A 22,158-nucleotide genomic window follows, 5' to 3' on the forward strand; every position below is an offset into this window, starting at 1 on the left:
TATATACACACACACACACACACATATGCATACATACATACATACACATACACACACACACACACACATATATATATACATATGCATATATATGCACATATATACATACATATATATACACACATACAGAGACACACATACATGCACAAACACATACACTCATATAAATATATGTTTGTGTGTGTGAGATGGGCTTCTTTCAGTTTCCATCTAGCAAATCCGCTCACAAGACTTTGGTTGACCCTGGGGCTATTGCAGAAGATACTTCCCCAAGGTGCCACACAGTGGGACTGAAACCAGAACCATGTGGTTGAGATGCAATATTCTTAATACACAGCCATGCCTGCACGCAAAGTTAGAAATACAGGAGGGAGGGAGAACAGTTGATGATGTATGTTGACAACAGAACTAGACTGGAACCATGTTTTAGTGAACCTCGAATGATGACAAACAGTGTTGACCTCAAAGGAGTTTGAATGCAGAGTGTATATATATATATATATATTGTATATTGTATATCATATTATATATTGTATATTCCATATTCTATACCCCACATTAGTTCTGCAGGAATATAAATAAAACATAAAAAACAGACAGTGTTGGAACTCTTTTAAGCAAAATAATATATATATATATATATATATATATATATATATAAACATAACAAGTACTGCAAGGTATTTTGTCTGATGCTCTGCCATTTATTTCATACTGCTTTGGTATAAATATAAAGTAGATCCCTGGAATATACCCTTGGTAAAGTAAATGAAAAATTGAAAAAGCCCCACGTAACTACATACATGTAAGTGAAGACTTACTTGAAAATCAGGTAAGGGTTTAGCATTAGAAAACAGGGCCATCACACAAGTATTACTGGCCCCTGGGCAAATCAGTGCACTGAGTTCTATTGTATTATTTGACAGCAAGCCACAATATTCGTAGATCATAACTGGGGCCCTAGACCCATGAGGCCCCAGGGCAATTGCACAGTGTGCCTATGCATTAAGAGAACATTGTCCAGAAGGGCAATTGGCCATAAAATAATGCTTCAAATAACATATTTGTCCAGAAGGGCAATTGGCCATAAAATAATGCTTCAAATAACATATTTGTCCAACTTACACAAGCATAGACAAACAGACATAAAACAAATGAAGGAAAAAATTAGTGTAAAGACAATAAACATTTAAAAGGACAACACAGGAAGAACAAACTTTGGCAAATATTGGTGTTAGATTAATGCTTCAGTAGAGAAAGACAGTATCTTAATATTTCAATATGTGTGTGTGTGTGTGTGTGTATATATATATACACATGTACATACATGCACAAATATACACACACATACAAGAATATATATATATATATATATGTATATATATATATATATATATATATATATATATATACACACACACACATAAATATACACATACACATCAATATACATATATACATACACACACATACAAAAGTACAAATACACATGCACAAATATATATATAAATATATACACACACATATACATACATACATACATGCATGCATACATGAGATGCATTACAGGAGTTTTGAGACTTTTTTAGGAGAGGCAATTATAAGTGTCCTAGATAATTGTAATTTAAACATATTATTTCATCTAATAAGCCAATATTTTTTAAAAAACTTTAGCTTGAAGGAGATGGCTGTAACAACACTTTGAACACACTCTGCTAAACACTGCTTGCCACAGCTAACTAGTTTGCAAAATGGAATCGGGATGTGAAGACAATTTTGAAGGTCGCTATGGAATAAATTTTGTGTTAAACTGGGTGAAAACAATACAGAAACATATGCGGCGAGCTGGCAGAAACGTTAGCACACCGGGCAAAATTCTTAGCGGTATTTCGTCTGCTGTTATATTCTGAGTTAAAATTCTGCCGAGGTCGACTTTGCCTTTCATCCTTTCGGGGTCGATAAATTAAGTACCAGTTACGCACTGGGGTCGATGTAATCGACTTAATCCCTTTGTCTGTCCTTGTTTGTTTCCTCTATGTTTAGCCCCTTGTGGGCAATAAAGAAATAAGAAGCATATGAAATGCTCCAGGTTGCTTATGGATTAACTTGCATGGGCTGAGCATCTATTTTTCATTTACACAAGAGGATCAGGGATGGTAGAGAGGAGGTGAGAGATCATGAGAGATGTGGGAGGGAGAGGGACATCTGAAAACATCAGAATATCAAAGCTGGTTGAAACAATACACAATTTTCTGGATGCAGACCATTGTGTATCTATGAAGACAACAAGAATACAGTTTGGAGTTGATGTGGCAACTGTATACAGAATTATTCATGAAGATCGAAACATGTGCAAAATTTGTTCCCAGGATGCTCAGTGTTGAACAGAAGGAAGGTGTACTGGTGACAGCAGGGAGATGGTTGAGTTTATTAACTCCAACCTAAGAGTATTTAAGTCTGGTAACCTGTGATGAAAGCTATGATCCAGAGGCCAAGAGACATTATGCCCGAAGGAAGGTCAGGCAATGCAAGACCACCATGAAGCTCATGGTGATCCCCTATTTTGACAGCAAGGGCATCATCTACATCCTCTATGTCCACTCTGGCCAGTCACTCAACAAAGAGTATTTTGTAGAGGTTTTGAGTGAGTTCAGGAAGAAATTTCATTGCAAAAGGCCAAAGCACTCCACTCAGGTCAGTGACACTTGTGCCAGGCAATACACCAATCTACAATTCCGTCCTTGTAACCAACTATTTGACAAAGACAGGCATCAAGACCCTCACTCTCCCTACAGTCTGGACCTTGCTCTCAGTGACTTTTGGTTGTTCATCAAGATGAAGGAGAGCCCCAGGAGTTGTTACTTTGAAAACATTGAGTAGATGCTGCTACAAAAACACCTTCACTGTGGTGGGATTTCATGGAGCCTCCATAAGAGGCTGAAGCACTACAAGAAGTGCATTGAATTCAGATGATCCTACTTTGAAGGAGATTGGAGTTTTATGCTTTTTTGAAACTAATAAATGTCTCTCCTGAAAAAGCCTCAAATCTTCTGGAATGCAGTGCAGTGTGTGTGTGTGTGTGCGTGTGTGTGTGTACACATGCAATGTATACTCCCACACATACATAAACACATATACAAACATATAATTATACACACACACACACACACATCATTATTGTGTCTCCTTTTTCATGCTTGCATGCATCAGATGAGACTACACTTGGGCAGAGTTTTCTACAGCAGGAATCCCTCACTGATGCCAATCTATCACCTGTTTCCAAACAAGCCAATAATCTGCAGATTAAGATCGAACAAATAAACAGCCTTGACATGGTTATGCTGGGAAATGGAAACAGATGACATGGTTTGAACAATAACATGTTAAGTCATGTCAGGAAGCCTGGATGTGCTTTTATGATGGACTGCGAGTAAGCTACAGTGTTTGTATCAATGGTCAGGCTTTTGTTATCAATTAGCAAGCACACGTGATAACAAGGAGCATTAAAAATGCATTCACTGACACTTGCACACTGTCACATACATGACAAGCTTTTCCACTTTCCATCAACCGATTTCTGTAAGAAGGCATCTATCTATCTATTTATGTCATCATCATCATCATCATCATCATCATTTAACATCCATCTTCCATACTGGAATTGGTTGGATGGGTTGACAGGAGCTGCCAAGCCAGAGAGCTGCACCAGGCTCCATTGTCTGCATTGGCATGGTTTCTACAGCTGGATGTCCTTCTAAACATCAACCACTTTACAGATTGTGCTGGGTGCTTAATATGTGGCACCAGCATTGGTGCTTTTTTACATGACATTGATACAAGTGGGGTCATCAAGTAACTCGCTTGACAAGGACTTCTCAGCTTAGACAAGAAGTGGATCTGCAAGAAGTGGCATGGGGCCAGGCGATTGGTTAAGGTATAATAGAGGAGAAAGATGTATGTATTGCTATAGAGGAGACACTTGGCTACCCAGTAGGAAAAAAGAGGAGAGGAAGGAGAAATGGAGTTAGAGAAAAAGATTACGAGAGAGAGAGCCAGAGAGAGAGAGAGAGAGAGAGAGAGAGAAAGAGAAATAGATGGTGTTGGAGATGCATCTCTCTCTCTCTCTCTCTCTCTCTCTCTCTCTCTCTCTCTCTATATATATATATATATATATATATATATATATATATATATATATATATATGCCAAACTAAAAACATCCACCACACATTGTAAAGTGGTTGGTATTATGGTGAGAGGGGGATCCAGTCATGGAAGCCAAACCAAATCAGAATGGAACCTGGTGCAGCTCTGGTCAAACTGTCCAACCCATACCAGCATGGAAAACCGACATTGAAAGATGATGATGATGATGAGATATATATATACATAGATATCACCTGTATTGACCAGACTATCAGATATTTTACACTACTGGTTACAATGTGCTTACAATTCCTACTTGGTCATACCCTTGTTTTCCCATCTTGACCCAAATCATTTAGCTAAATCGCCTCCTCATTGTTGTAGAGGTGATCTTCTGAGTGGCCTTTTCTCATCTCTTGGATATCATTTGACAAACTGCATGGGTCCATCAGTTGTCTATGAACCCGACAACATCTCCAGCCCAATGGAACTTGTGCTTTCGGTATTCTGTGATTACGTCATTCACTCCGTTCCGTTCTCAAATTACATCAGTTCAGACATAGTCTTCCAAAGATATTCTTAACATGGATGTTTTCCATGCACCTTTGCATTGCAGACAATCAGTCTTGTCCAACTTTTTGTAGCAGCTCATGTCTCATGAGCACAGGTAGGATCATGCTAGTGAAGAACCTGGCACATAGTGCTTTGAGCACATCTTTTCTTGAGGTAAATGCTTTCCATCCTGCTCTTATTTTTGATTTCAGCATCAATGTCCTGGTACATAATGGTTACATATTCACTGTGTACCCCAAGTTGATGTACTTCTTTACTTTCTTGAATTCGTTACAGTGCAAAGTCAAATAGCTATGTAATATAGAGAGATATATTATTGTCATCTTCATTTATATATATATATATATATATATGTAGGTTGAATAAATACATACAAACACATACATACACACACACACAAATATATATGTGTGGGCGTGCATGTTTTCATGTGTGTATGTGTGTATATATATATATTATTTTCCTAATATATTTATAAATTAGTTCATTAGAGAAGTGATAGAAAAGAGACAGAGAGAGAAAAAAGACTGAAAGTGAAAAAGAGAGAGAGAGAGAAAGGAAAAAAGACACACACACACTAAAGATGGATCAAGATCAAACTTGCATCAGTTTAAACCACTACCACCACCACCATCATCATCATCACAAACCAATAGTGAACATTATGATTGACTAGTATGAACTGTCCAGTTTAGTAGAGATGTCGTTGCTACACACACACACAGCATCAGGTGTGTGTGTGTATGAGCATAACTGTGTATGTGTATCCATTCCATTATTAATGTTTAAATACCCAATTCTCACTCAGTTGTGATGGGTTGAACGAGTTTGCAAATCTCTTTATGTATTTCTGTTCTGTGTTCTTTTCAATATTGGCGATGGATTTGACAGTTTTTACACCATAGCAGTTCTCTTTCTATTGATTCTATGTCATCTTTTCTTCCATCGATCTACTACTTCCTAAATCTATTGATGACAATGTTCAAAAATACATGTGCATGCTTTCTTGTACACATATGTGTGTGTGTCTTCCTGCACATGTGCATGTGTGTGCTTTCTTGTATATACGTGTGGGTGTATATATGCGCGTCTTCTTGTATGTGTCTGTGTGTGTGTGTGTCTCTTCTTGTAGGTGTGTGTTTGTGTCTTGTACAGGTGTGTTTGTGTGCTCTTATACATGTGTGTGTGTGTTTGTGTCTTCTTGTGCATGCGTGTTTATACATTCCTGTACTCATGTGCATTTGTTTTGCATGTTTGTGTACTCTTGTACATGTGTGTGTGTGTGTGTCTTCTTGTATGTGTGTGTATTTGATGTTTTTTTGTACATATGTGTACATGTCCTCTTGTATGCACGTGAGTGTGTTTTGTATGTATTCTTGTACATGTGTCTGTGTATATTTGTGTGTTATGTCTGAGGCGTTGTAGTTCTTGCGCGAGATAGATATTCCAGTAATAATAATAGCAACTCGAATCGATGCAAGAAAAGTCAAGTTTTGATCAGCTAAGCGTCTTTATAATCACAGAAGTGATTGTATTGAGGAAGAGAACTAGCTTCTACACAACTGATGGTTTATCATGAACTGATACACGAGGGAGGGGGTGGAAACAACACCAACAAAAAAAAACAAAAAAGAACAAAAATATCTACTCAAACATTTCTAAATATTTTCAAATGATTTAACACAAACACACACACATGCACACGAACATAACCTGAGTATTTCATGATTATATTGAATAAGATTTCACTCAGTTTTCATGTCATGACTAAAAATAGGAAGAAAATTAAAAAAAAAAAAAAAAGAAGTAGACAAAAGACAGAAGTTTGTGAATAGAAGGAAGAAAGGAAACAAAAGAGAAAAGGAAAAGAAAAAAAAAACTTGAATTGTGACATAAAAAGAAAATTTTAATGTGATAAGACAATAAATAAAATAATTTAATTGAAGCTGGAACACAAGTAAAATCACGAAGAGAGAAAAAGAGAGAGAGAGAGAGAGAGAGAGAGAGAGAGAGAGAGAGAAAGAGAGAGAGAGAGGGAGAGTAATCAAATTTAAGAGCAACAACAAAAATGCCTCCTCCTCCTCCTCCCTACTTGTAACAAAAACACAAGTATAAGTAAGTTATATATGATGGTATAATTGTGGCAGCATGTTAAAAGATATCCATAAAAATCACACACACACACACACACACACACACACACACATAGACAGTGTCACTGTAAAGAAGAAAATTTTGGAACTGATTTCATGCAGGAATTTTTCTGTGACTTAATCAATCTGGCTTTAATCTAGAAAAGAATGCCAAAAATTTGAAGTGATTTTAAAAGAATATCTTGTAATGACATAACACACACACATTATATATCTGCGTGTGTGTGTGTGTGTGTGTGTGTGTGTGTGTACGTGCGCACACACAATACCTTGTGTGAACAGCTTTCTGTGAGATCTACTCGGGATTAAGAGTGCTGTAAGATGTAATATATTTAAATATCAAATTAAAAACTGAATTACAACAGATTGGAGTACAGACTACCCAGACTAAACTGCTCTAAATAAAGAATTCCTCTTTTTTTTCTCCCTCGATCATTCATTTTCACAGGTTCAAACCAAACATTTATTCACTTATGTTATTAGTCTTACTCTATCTTGCAAGTTACTTAGTGTCCTTGCCAGTGCTGGTGCCATGTAAAAAGCATCCAGTCTACACTCTAAAGTGGTTGGCATTTGGAAGGGCATCCAGCTGTAAAAACCATGCCAAAACTGACCTCACCTGTCCTGGTACCACATGGAAAGCACTCAGCCCACTGTGTGGTGGATGGAGTTAGGAAGGGCATCCAGCTGTAAAAACCATGCCAAAACTGACCTCTACAGTGCTGGTGCCATATAAAATGCACCCAGCCCACTCTGTGTAGTGGTTGGTGTTAGGAAGGGCATCCAGCTGTAAAAATCAAGCCAAAACAGATGCAGAAGTATGGTGAAGTCTTTTGCCTGGCCAGGTCCTGTTAAACTGTCCAAGTCATGCCAGCATGGAAAGAGGATGTTAAATAATGATGATGATATCTCTCAGATATCAATATTTATGATGGGCTTGCTGCTACATGGGCAGTGAAGTGTCAAAAATATTAAAATATAACAGAACCTTGGTTTATGAATGCCTCTCATCACAAACTAATTGGTTTACAAACCATTTTTTAAACATAAAACATCTGGTATGATGAATGGTGTCTCAAATAATGAACACGCAAGCTGGCAACAAAGGTTTGTGACAAGCTTGGAGTAAAAGCCTGAGAGCGTCAGTCGCTGTCTAGCTTTCATTCAGTGCACTTCCCTGCTTGAGTTCACTGCCTTGTCTTAAATTTCCTGAGCAAAAAATAATTTTGGTTTATGAAGCACGACCTTCGAACATTAGTCCTCACCGAGGCAATGACTTGTGACTGAGACCTTTGGAAATATGCTGTGCGTAAGAAGACCCGGCAAGCCAAGTGAGACCATAATCCAAGGCCTCTGCCAGGGGTGTAGCCAGCCCATTTATGCATACCTTTCCTTTATTGGACACTGAACTCTGCTTGCAAAGACCTGTTGAGGCAAGTGAAATCGAAATTGAACTAAATTCGATGACTGGCACCCATGCCAACTTGATTGGACACTAAACTCGGTTTGAGAAGACCTGTTGGGGCAAGTGAAAGCGAAATCGTGATGGCACCTGTACCAGTGGAGTGCTAAGAGCACCGTCCGAGCGTGATTGTTGCCAGAGCAGCTGTCTGGCTTCCGTGCCAGTGGCATGTAAATAGCACTATTTGAGAGTGATCGTTACCAGCATTGCCTTACTGGCACTTGTGCCGGTGGCATGTGAAAAGTCATTTGAGCGAGGTCATTGCCAGTGCCGCTGGACTGGCACCTGTGCAGGTGGCATGTAAAATACACCATTTTGAGCGTGGCCATTGACAGTACCGCCTGGTTGGCCTTCGTGCCGGTGGCACGTAAAAGCACCCACTACACTCTCGGAGTGGTTGGCGTTAGGAAGGGCATCCAGCTGTACAAACTCCGCCAGATCAGATTGGAGCCTGGTGCAGCCATCTGATTCACCAGCCCTCAGTCAAATCATCCAACCCATGCTAGCATGGAAAGCGGACGTTAAACGATGATGATGAAGATTTTGGAACAAATTAAATTCATAAACCAGCATTCCACTGTATTATATACTGACATTGCAGTATTTGTTCCAACTTTGGCACTATCAGTTTAGATCCTGTTGAAGTCAACATTGCCTATCATCCTCTCAGGGTCAATAAATGAAGTGCCAGTTCAGTACTGGATTAATTATATTTTTTATCTTTTACTTGTTTCAGTCATTAGACTGTGGCCATGCTGGGGCACCATCTTGAAGCATTTTCAATTGAATGAACCAGTCCCTGTACTTTTTTTTTAAAGCCTAGTACATATTAGGAGTAGCTGTGTGGTAAGTAGCTTGCTTACCAACCACATGGTTCTGGGTTCAGTCCCACTGCGTGGCACCTTGGGCAAGTGTCTTCTACTATAGCCTCGGGCTGACCAAAGCCTTGTGAGAGGATTTGGTAGACGGAAACTGAAAGAAGCCCGACGTATATATGTATATATATGTGTGTATGTGTGTGTGTTTGTGTGTCTGTGTTTGTCCCCCCAACATCGCTTGACAACCGATGCTGGTGTGTTTACGTCCCTGTAACCTAGCAGTTCGGCAAAAGAGACCGATAGAATAAGTACTAGGCTTACAAAGAATAAGTCCTGGGGTCGATTTGCTCGACTAAAGGCGGTGCTCCAGCATGGCCACAGTCAAATGACTGAAACAAGTAAAAAAAAAAGAGTAAAAGAGACCTCTAGAACTCTAAGAGGAATCCCCATCTCTTCAGGGATCTCCGAAAGTACTTTTGTCCCAACGTGTAAAATCTCTCTCAAAGTCAGAATTTCTGCAGATATCAACATACAGAAGCTGAAACTGAACATTAACTACATCAAGCTCACCACAATGGGACCCAACAGATCATCCACATTAAAAAGAGAAAAATAAAGAGGGTATGGAAGGCTATGGATATTTACATATCCTTCTCAATTTAAATTATTAAAAGGAAAACAACAACACACACAAAAAAAAAGAAAAGAGAAAAACCTAACACTAGAAGTCTATTACATTAATAGTGTTTAAAAGCAACTCATGTGTCAGCAGTGCTCAAGTATTGAGAGAGAGAGAGAGAGAGAGAGAGAGAGAGAGAGAGAAAACAGATCATGCCAAGAGGAATATGTGCAGTATAAAAACATCAAAGTGTGATATTTTCCTTTTTCTTTTATGTATTGGTGGTGGTGGCAGTGGTGGGCTATAAAAGTTGATCAATTATAGCCATGTTTGTGTATTGGTGAGATGAAGGAAATGTGTGTGTGTATGTGTGTGTGTGTAGAGGGGAGAAGGAGGCAAAAATAAATTTAAACAGGAAAAGTAAAAATAGATTTATTAGTGTACCATACCTAAATGAAAAAAGAAAAAAAAACTCCATTTTCTTCTCTCTCTTTACAAACTATATCAGGAGAGTTTGATATTAATAATAATAATGACGATGATGATAATAATAATAATAATAATAAAAGATTCTTTAATGCTTTTTTTTAATGTCAGTGCATTAACTAAATATATTTTAGAAATAATGGAAAAAAAAAAGAGACCAGTCTCTCCTAAATTGTAAAACTGAAGTTCAGTCACGGAGAGTGAGAGAGGGAGAAAGAAAAAGAAAGCAGATGTACAAATGCGTAGGTTTTGAGAGTGTGTGTATGTGTAAAAACACATCTATCTATCTATATATCATCATCTGTTTGCTTTCCTGTGCTGGCATGGATTAAATGGATAATCGCAGTCTGAATTCATTTTTGTGCTGAGCTACTGCTCTCCTGGATTGGTCAAGGATCACATGATGGTTGTTTGCAAGGAGATTGGCATGGATGGTCTCTATGACTCAATGTCCTTCCTATCATTAATCAATTTACAAAATGTACCAGCTGTATTTTTATATCATGGCACTGTGACAAGAGAAGTTGTCTTGTGCCTGACAATACTAAAGAGTCTGCTCTGTGTTACATTTTCCCAGTTCCTCAGCTCCAGAAATGTCTTATTCCCAAGTAAGACTGAAGACTCTCCTCTTCTTTGCATTGTCATTGCTTGTTACCTTCATGGAGAGGAGGGAGTGATAGAAGAGAGAGCAAAGGAAGAGAGCCCAAGGAGTATGAGTGAGAGAGCAAAGGAAGAGAGCCCAAGGAGTATGAGTGAGAGAGCAAGAGAGAAAAGTAGACAGTTACATGACAGTTGTTGATGATGGGCTAAAAAAAAAAAACAATATGATAGACAGGCAGCTAGATGAATAGTTGGAAGGAAAACTGACATTGAAGTTAAAGTAGTCAGCACTATTCTAGAGGAACAGAAGCAAAAATTGCCCCAAGTCAATGAGCTTGCAGCTCAGGACCTGGAGAAGCAAGTCCATGCAAGCCAGTGTGATAGGGTACTAGACTGATGGTTCAGTTCAGTTACATAAGTTTGGTTCGGTCCAAACCTCCACTAGGTAGACAGGAAATGGGATGAAATTATGAGTGGGATGGGTAGCTACTTACATCATGAAATGAGTCCTGTGGAAGCTATCCCCAAAATGTTGGGCAGACCTGGTGAAAATATACATCACCTCCATTGTATATTACTTTCTGGTTGCCATGTCTTGCCTCAGTTTTGTCTTCCCTTATTGGAGCATCAGAGCATCTGCTCATTGATTTCATCTGAAAGGGGTACTGCATCCTACTGGTCAGGTGGTATGTCTGCTGCCAACAACTTCTGTATGGCCAGCTCAGTATGTCATGGTTGACAATGTATAGCCAGACATACTGTAAGGTTCACAGAGAACAGGCAGGCTTGTGCATTTGCTGAGTGGTATCCAAGAGATCAGACTCCATGATGATGGAAAGATGATTTAGTTAAATGATTAGAGCCAAGACAAATGACACAGTCAAGAAAGAATTGGAAGTGCACTATGACCTGTGATATATAACAACATCTGGTAACCTGGCAGATGCAGTGATATAAACATACATACACAACTACCATTGTTCTCATGTGAGGCAAGATTCTTTCTATGTATTTGCTATTTCACCACCAACACTATCACCATTGCTGCACTGATGACCACCACAACCACCACCACCACCACCACCATCATCATCATCATCATCACTGCAGTCATTACCATTGCAAGATGAGATTATTTTACAAGTTGATATCTCAACAAATGTACCAATAAATAAACAAAGAAACCAGAAAAGTTTATTCTGACAAGAATGAAAAGATAAACGATAGCAGTAACAACAACAACAACAACAGCAGTTATTGCAGAGATTTATGGAGAATGTCAGATATAAAATACGGTTTTAGGAGATGGTATTTATTAGTTCAGTGATTGAAGTTGTGTTCTGTCATCAAATCTAAAAGCTAAATTGTTGTAAAAGGTGAAATTATTACAGCAGGTTACTATGATTGACAGTTTTACAGGTTGAAATAGGATAACAACAACATAAAGTCAGAAATGTAATATGTAAATAAAACATGAAACACTCTTCTTCTATTATTTATATGTTTGCTTAGTAGCTGGAATATATCATACACACACTTGTAGGATAAACGCAGCCACACACACAAATTAATGAGGAAAAAATTAATAAAAAAAAAAACGTTTCCAATGATTGATAAAATATTTCTAAGCTCAACAACTACAGTCAATTTAGTAGACATATCTCTTATCAATTAGTAATAATATTTGTATTAAGAAACACTTTATTATTATTATTATTATTATTATTATTATTATTATTATTATTGCTGCTGCTGCTATTAAACGTGTTTATTTATTGTTGGTGTGAAGTAAACAAGCAATACAGAATTTTAGAGTGTGTGATGGCTCTTTGCTTGTTGGCAGTAAGTTATCCACTGTTGCTGCTGCTGCTGCTGATGATGACAAGAAGGAGGAGGAGGAGGAGGAGGAGTAGGAAGAGGTAGAGAAATGATGGTTAAAAATCAGTTAATCATTGATAATGATTAAAAGCTCATATAAAACATAATCTGAAAAACGTGTAAAACATTATATACATAAGTTAAACAAAACAATTTGCAAAAAAAAAAAAAAAAGCAAAAAAACTAAAAATAAATTAGTAAAATTCATTAAAAGTTAATTGTACTAGTTTAATGTCTGAGGTACGCCCAACTTTTTACTAAGCTTGCTGCCACCACCACCACCACCACAGCTGCAATAATGATAATAATTTTCCTTTCTACTGGAAGCACAAGGCCTCAAATCTAGGGGAGGGGACTAGTTGGTTACATCGACCCCAGTGCATAACTGGTACTTATTTAATCAACCCTGAAAGGATGAAAGGCAAAGTCGACTTCAGAATGTAGAGATGGGTGAAATTCTGCTAAGCATTTCGCCCAGTGTGCTCACGATTCTGCCAGCTCGCTACCTTAATAATAATAATAATAAAAATAAGCCTTTCTACTATAGGCACAAAGTGAGAAGTTTTGGGAGTGGAAGCTAGTTGATTACACTGACCCCAGAAGGATAAGAGACACAGTTGGCTTCAGTGGGATTTGAACTCAGAATGTAAAGCCAGGAGAAATGGTGCTAAGCATTTTCTCCAGTGTCATAACAATTCTGCTAGCTCACAGCCCTCTTTTTTATTTTTTCGGCCCCAAGTGAAGAAACAATTGGGGTGGGGTGGGGGAGGAATAATTAGAGCTATAATATAACAGTGCAGATATGATATGATATGATATGATATATATATATATATATATAAGTCAGTAAATGGTGGGGTTGTGTTAGCCGCACGTGGAGAAATAATAGGAAAATAAAAAATAATAATAAGGCAGAATGCTAAATTGAAAGCATATTTTAATATAGATGTGCATAAGGAGGATTAAAAAGGATTTCTAACCGGCTTTCATTGCATGACAAATTTTCAAGAAGAGGAAGAATGAAAATGTTTTTTTACAAAAAAATAAAAAATAATATAAAAAAAAATAATATATAAAAAAATAAATATACCAATACATTATATTGTCTTTGAGCTTTTAAAGTTCAATGGTAATCCATGTAGATAATTGTTAGAAAGATTAGGATGCATGGAATTGAGAGTTGTGTTTTGTTTAAAAAAAAAGGGGCTGAAAGTTTATGTGTTAAGCAGGAAGTGTGGTGTCAAAACAAGAAGTGTGTGTAAGGGAAGACAATTCTGTGGGTTATATATATATCAAGGAGTTCTTTCTAAGTCCACAGATAACTGGTGAGCAGCTTTCTTGCAGACTTTGGATTTTCTCTCCAATAGAGTATTCTACAACTAGCTCAAGAGTTAACAAGAGAGACAAAGACAGACAGAAACAAGGAAAATACCCCTGGTATTTGAATACTATACAAATATGTTTTTAAAAAGACTTTCCATTTAAATTTGCCAAAATTTAATTCTTCCAAAATTTGTTATCCATATTTACAGTTGAAAAGATCTCAAGGATCGAAACCGGAACTGAAATGTTTTTTATAAAAGTATTTTAGTATTTTCTACCTTGTCTTTTTTCCATATATATATCTACTCATGTGTTCCTCTTCAACCTTTTACACACACACACACACACATACATGCCCTCACACTTTTTGTAGTAAGTATCTCCTTCTCTTCATGTCATAGGATGCAAAACTGTGTTTTAACTTTTGACATAAGAAGATGTAGTGTTTCAACAGCATAACTAAACTCACAGTATCATATGTGTGTTCTCCAGATACAATTTTACTATAAGGAAGAAAATATTTTCCAAGGTCAAACAGTTTGACTTTCACACACAATTTACATATACCAGACACTATTGTAGTGATATAGATACACAAATACACACACACACACTCCAATTATTTTACTTATATAGATATACAAATACCCATACTATCTCATTTTAGTAATATAAATACTCATTTCTAGTTATATAGATACATAAACACCTCACATGATTATTTCACTTATATAGACATACAAACACTCACATCATATTATTTTAGCTATATAGATATACAAACACGTTATTTTAGTGATATAATTTCACAAATACCCACATGATGCATAAACACCCCACACTATCATTATAGTCATATAGATATACGAATTTCTACACGATATTGTTTTATTTATACAGATACACAAACACCTACACCATTATTCTACTTATATAGATATACAAACGCACATTGATTACTTTAGTGATATAGACACACAAATACCCACACGATATTGTTTTATTTATATAAATACATAAACACCCACACTATTATTTTACTTATGTAGACACACAAACACCCACACAATTTCATTTTAGTGGTATAGATACACAAATACTCACACTATATTTACAGTGGGTATTTGTATACAAAAATGCTCACACTAGAATCTCTCTCCCTCTCTCTCTCTCTCTATATATATATATATACACACACACACACACACACACACACACACATGCACACAAACACTCACACTATATTATTTCAATTATATAGATACACAAAACCTACACAAACACAAAATGTTTTAGCAATATACATACACACACACACAAACGCGCTGCATTATTTTGGTCGTACAAATTCATGAACACCCACCCATATTATATTTTGCTTTGGTGATACAGATTTAAGTGAAAACATATTGTTATACAGAATGATAGCGAAGGTGGGAGTACTGTTGAAGATTACGATGTCAAAGAAAACAATGGAGATTATGATGGCGATGTTGATTATTTCTTTCAGTTGAATATCACAATAAAAGTTTAAAAACCAAAAAAAATGGGAGAAAGAACAAGGCAAAAACCAAAAAAAGCCAAACTAAATAAATATACAAAACAAGAAGAGTCAACATTATTTTGAATCAAGTGATAAAGTCTCATGAGATATGTGTGGTGTGTACACACACACACAAACACAGTTATCACAAAGTCTTTCATAAACTCAAATGACTAAAATGTTTTTTTGTATGAGGCTTGAAGAGACAGGTCTTGATTAAAGATTAAATTATGAAAATTTTCATAAAACCTCAGTCAAAATAGATGAAAGTATGTGCATGTGTATACACGTGTGTGGTTATTTCTGTATGTTTGTAAGTTAGTGGGAATGAAGTACTATTTGAAATTGAATTTAGTATGGTACCAGATATAAAAAGTATAAAATGTACCCACATACTTACACAAACACACATGTTATTAGCTTATTATTAATTTAATTCTGGGTTAAGGTGACACGTTGGCAGAATCATTAGAATGCTGTAATCGACTTAATCCCTTTGTCTGTCCTTGTTTGTCCCCTCTATGTTTAGCCCCTTGTGGGCAATAAAGAAATAAGAATAATTAGAATGCTGGGAAAAAAACTTGGCAGCATTTCATCCATTGTTACATTCTGGGTTCAAATTCTGCTAAGGTTGACTTTCCTTTCATTCTTTTGATGTTGATAATATAAGCACCAGATGAGTACAGCAGGTGATGTAATCGACTTAGCCACCCCACTGAAACCGCTGGCCTTGAGCCAAAATTTGAAACCAATTCATTTCAGAGTTATCCTTGTCTAGCAAGTGATTTGATTTAAGCCTAAGTGTTGAAACAAGTGATTGCATCATTGAAAAGCCAATTTATACATCCAGCCATTCATTTTTTTCTACCCACCATTCCTAGGAGGGTTGTGGTGGTAGAGATCGCCAGGTAGCTTCATAATGAGGTCCTATCATAAGCAAGTATCATTAGACATTCTGGCTCGATTTCCAAGCGTGACTAACTGAAACTATGGATCTGCTTACTTCATCATCATTTCCTGCCTTTAACTCCACTGGCAGCAGAATGTGCACTAACATGAGATAGTTGCTCCCATAGTATGAATCTACATTAGTGGACATATCTCATGTTAGTTTCATCAACCATACTCTTCCATGTTGACTTTGGGAATGCTGGAAGATGATATTAATTTTGGAGTTTTCCTTCTCATTGACTGATTGCTAAAGAGTTCAGTCTACCCTTACAAAAACCTATTTAACCCATAGATGGGACCCTGAAAAGTACTACCATTCCAGGCCAGAACTAATCTAGGAGTAATTGTAATTAAGGAGTGACTGCTCACCCCACCTCCAAGTACAGTTTAATGTTTTACCCATCATATCTTACTTCTAATAGTTCTTCTTCACATGTTACATCAAATTCAACTGGATTTGCAGTAAAACATATTCACCATTCAGTCATACACCTTCAGGTTCAAACTAGCATTAAATTTTTTCCGGCTATTTTTGAAGTTCACTAACCCCACTTATCAGCCCTGAGCATGAGGTGATAACTAGGTACTCTGTACCCAATTGTCATATCCAGAACATAAAAACATAAATATCACAAACAAAAAGAGGTTAACAGAAAATTACTGCACAAAAATTTTGAGGATATTATTTGGGATTAGCCATCTGTCAATCTGAAACCAACATTGCATCAATACACATGTCAGCTGATTGAGAAGACCCCCCCCCTCCCCATCACATTGTTTAAGAAATATCATTAATAATTTTCCACTTGAAATATCTAATTTTTAACTAATTCCAAGTCATCCCCTGAATACAGTTGACTGGAAATTCCTACTGATCTTTATCAGAATCTAAAATCTATCACTCCCTCTTCAGCTGTAAACAATTTACATTGTTGTCTTTTTATTTTTTACTCACTCGAAGTGTTCAGGTGTGGTGAGCACACCATGGTTGAAAAATTTGTATAACAACACCGAAAACAATGTTATCTCTGAGATAAAACTTGTAAACAAATTCTGCATTGATGACTGATAGGTCAATTTATTTTTAGTTTGACTAGATTTTAATCATGGTGTTTACCAATTCCTACCAAGTTGGAAATTAGGCTGAGTGTGAGGTTTAAAACTCCCAGCAAACTGAGGATTACAGCTTGAGCAGGTTACATTGATAAATGAATCTTACAGTTTTCTTTACTGTTATAACATCTTTATAACATATCATTAGACTAACGAAATTGCCCCTTTAAAAGATTACAATGGAAAAGATCAAGTATTTCAATAAACAAGGAAAGCAACATTTCGTTTTTCAATTATAAGTGTTATATTGGCTCATTGAAGCTGCAAATTAATTTAATTATATTTCTTAAAAATGACTGCCAAATATAATTTGTGTTTTATTTTTTCTTAACAATATTGGCAGAGATCAATGTCATTTTCGCTTTCAACAAACAGTATGATACTCTCATATAATTCAATAAAACAAGTCACACACACACTCTTTGAGAGCCAACAAACTTCTGAGAGTTATAGCAACTCGGTAAATTGTTCATTACTGTCTAAGCGCGCCTGTCAAAATATTCTGTCAATTTTTGATACTTGCTTTCTTCTTATTTAACCCTTTAGCATTCAGATAACTATGTCAAATGTTATGCTTATTCATTCACAGTATTTTGAATTAACCATATATTATTTCATAGCTTTAAGATTTCAATGGTGTGATTGTTCATTTTTCAGAATGACATTGTAGGGTAAGCGAGAAAGGCTGGATCTTGCCAGACTGAACATAAAACAAGGTAGAATACAAGGATATAGTTGGTTTGAATGCTAAAGAGTTCACTGAAGGAGAGAGAAGGGGAGAGAGAGAGAGAGAGATTTCTGAGAGACAACTGTATTCTATGGTAGTGTTGATGTTCATATTATAAGATTCAAATTTAAGATCCAAATTTTATGTTTAATTATGAAGACTTGTGCTCAAATGTTTTCTGACAAGATATTACCTACAGACCATATAATTCATACACAAAATGTATGATACTTCCTTCTTCAAATAAGAAACAAAACTGCAACAAAGACTCATCACTGGTAACGCTCTGTCATTATCTCATGCAACAGTACTGTTCAAGGCTCATTATTATTAAGCTGGCAGAACTGTTAGCATGCTGGATGAAATGCTAAGCGATATTTTTCTAAGTTCAAATTCTGCTGAAGTCGACTTTGCCTTTCATCCTTTTGAGGTTGATAAATTAAGTACCAGTTACATACTGGAGTCAATCTAATTGACTGGCATCTTCCCCTAAAATTTCAGGCCTTGTGCCTTTAGTAGAAAGGATTATAATTATTATTATTAAGGCAGCAAGCTGGCAGAATCATTGGTATGCTGGATGAAATGCTTACCAGTATTTTGCCTGTTATTATGTTCTGAGTTCAAATTCTGCCAAAGTTGACTTTGCCTTTCATTCTTTTGAGCTCAATAAAATAAGTACCAGTTGGACACTGGGGTCAATGTAGTCAACTCATCCCCTCCCCCAAAATAGCTGCTCTTATGGCAAAATTTGAAACCGTAATTATTATTATTATTATTGCAAAGGTAGTGAGCTGGTAGAATTATTAGCACATCAAGCAAAATGCTTAGCTGTATTTCTTCCGGCTTAATGTTCTGAGTTCAAATTTCACCGAGGTCAACTTTGCCTTTCACCCTTTCAGGATCGATAAATTAAGTACCAGTTGAATACTGGGATTGATGTAGTTGACATACCCCTACCCCAAAATTGCTGGCCCTGTGTCATAGTTTGAAATCATCATTATTATTATTATTATTATTATTGCTACATATGATTTCACAGCAGTAAATAGCCCTGTATCTGTAACAAAATTTACAGTAAATATCACATCTTTGTGCGATGCACTATTTTTATCAAAACACTACATTTCCCATCAATAAAGCATTAATGTCCAACTGCATAGAAAATGGTGAGTTTTGAAGACCATTAATAAATTTATTTTCAACATTAACCCATTTCATCAAAGTGTAGTCTTAGAGTTTTTATAACTTAAGTTAGAACTTAATGCACAGCTGTTGAGAAAACACTTTGATAGAAAGTGTTATCAAAGTTCCACCTATATTATGGCTGTTACTGCTCTCTGCAATTAATTGTGATGTATGATAAGCTACAGTTTATCTATCTTCATGATTTGCCTTAAATGATGCAGTTTTTTTTAGAATGGTTTTTTAAATCTCTTATATGGTTCTCGAAAATGTTCAATAGGTTTATCATTATCTTTTGAATGTTGAGTGTAACAAGATGTTCTTGTTGCCGGCTTGATTTCATTGTTTTGTTAGAAAATGCCTTGTGGCATAATAAAAATTTGGATGTTTCTTCCAAACAACAGATTCAATAAACCTACTTCCAAATACTCTGGTAAATAGCCGGAAGGATATTTATTTTTTCTAGACATATGTAAGGTAAATTGTCAAACAAAACAAAAAAATTCACAACACAATCACAAATGAAAATTAGAAACCTTTCCTTGTATCAGTCAACATATTTCTCCTGAGTAACTTATATCTCATGTCATCCCTTATATCAACCATTTTGTTGAAATAATGCAATAGAAATGACTCATACATCATACACTGCTTCTTATACGAATCACTTCACTGAAGGAGAGAGAAGGAGAGAGAGAGAAAGAGAGAGATATTTCTGGTAGACAACTGTATACTATGGTGTTGTTGATGTTGATATTATATTCAGTGAGCCTTTTATTTGAACAACAGATATCTTCATTCTATGACTACGAAAATCTAAAAACATGTAAGGTTTAATTTCTGGACTTCATGACACACTGTGCCCTTGTAGACGAGACAAGAGATGTGGCTTTGAGTCCTACGAGTGGCCTTTGACTTTTTCTATCCAGCAACCCAATATATACATGCTATTCTTTATAGCTGTATGTGATGTGCTTCGAGAAGCATTATTCCAAAAAATAATTATTTCACATTCTCTTGAAAGTTTATAAAATTCTTATGACGTCAGCAATCATCATCATCATCGTTTAACGTCCGTTTTCCATGCTGCCATGGGTTGGACGGTTTGACTGGGGACTGGCAAGCCAAGAGGCTGCACCAGGTTCCAAACTGATCTGGCAATATTTCTACAGCTGGATTTCCTTCCTAACATCAACCACTCCGAGAGTGTGGTGGGTGCTTTTTACATGCCACCAGTGTGGGAGCCAGTCAGGCGGTACTGGCATCAGCCATGTTTGGATGGTGCTTTTTACGTGCCACTGGTATGGGGAGCCAGTCAGGCGGCACTGGCAACAACCTATGCATAAATGGTGCTTATTGCATGCCACCAGCACAGGAGCCAGTCAGGCAGCACTGGCATCGGCCACAACTACAATTTCCACACATACATGTACACATGTGTACACATACACATGCATATATATATATATATATATATATATATATATATATATATATATATATATATGCATATAAACAGATATGCTTATATACTTGAATATGTGTGTGTATATATATATTATGATGTGTATATTTTATTAAATCCTTGAAATATATATATATTTCTTTCACTTGTTTCAGTCATTTGACTTCAGCCATGCTGGAGCACTGCCTTAAGTTATATATGGAAAAAGGTATACAGAGAAAGAGAATACTTACTTCAGGGGTAGAAAATCTTAATTCGGCTGTTTTATTCTTTAAATCCCACACAACCACTGCACCCGATTCAAAACCTATCAAGAGCTGAAATATAAAATAAATTCAATTAATCAAACTATTTCATACATTTTTCTTTTCAATCAAAAGCCCAATAATGAATAAATGGAACAGTTCACCCTCTTATCTGAGACAAATACAAAATAAGCTTTAGTGTGGCTGTTATTCATCATCATCATTTTAATGTTCACTTTCCCATGCTTTCATAGTTTGGATAGAGTTTATTGAAGCAGAACTTCTACAACTGGATGCCCTTCTCCATTGCCAAGCCCCATCTGTTTTCAAGTGAGGAAATACCTCCTGATGGACAGGGTATTAGAAACAAATGACATTCATTTACAACATTACACGATGTCAAGGGACTGCAAGGGTAATAATACTTGATTTTCCTGATGTTTTCGTGGCAATACTGCATTTGAAATATTACATTCTTGTCTGTATAATGCAATACACATTCAACATTTCTAGAAAACAAATATAAATTTGTAGTATATTGTCAACTTAATGTGACAATCCCAATAAGGGAACACACTACTGCCGTTTAGCCTTAGGAAGCTGGACCGCTTCCTGTTGGCCTTGACACAATTACTGTGTCCTTAATTTGTTTATATTATATGTTGTCGATACATATATCTTTTATCTTTTACTGTTTTGAGCTGTTTGACTGCAGCCTTGTTGGAACATTGCCTTGAAAAACTTTTCGTGGAATGAATTGACCCCAACCCCACTTATTTTACTGATTTATTTTTTATCCTTAAGCGTGGTACTTATCCTATCAGTCTCTCATTATGAATAGATTTTCTTTTCAAGAAATTTAAGCATTGACATG

The 22,158-nt window shown here is 36.3% G+C and overlaps 1 protein-coding gene across 5 annotated transcripts in view; it reads right to left on the reverse strand.

Annotated features, from left to right (window-relative positions):
* Window positions 1-22,158, reverse strand: part of LOC106876481 (syntaxin-binding protein 5) — a 433,849-nt gene that overhangs the window by 189,924 nt on the left and 221,767 nt on the right. For all 5 annotated transcript variants that reach the window (XM_052976466.1, XM_052976465.1, XM_052976467.1 and 2 more), the window contains exon 7: window positions 21,273-21,356. In XM_052976466.1, coding sequence (XP_052832426.1) covers window positions 21,273-21,356 — 84 coding nt within the window. The remainder of the gene's footprint in view (window positions 1-21,272; window positions 21,357-22,158) is intronic.

The sequence above is a fragment of the Octopus bimaculoides genome, chromosome 24 (genome assembly GCF_001194135.2).
Source record: "Octopus bimaculoides isolate UCB-OBI-ISO-001 chromosome 24, ASM119413v2, whole genome shotgun sequence".
Classification (NCBI taxonomy): domain Eukaryota; kingdom Metazoa; phylum Mollusca; class Cephalopoda; order Octopoda; family Octopodidae; genus Octopus; species Octopus bimaculoides.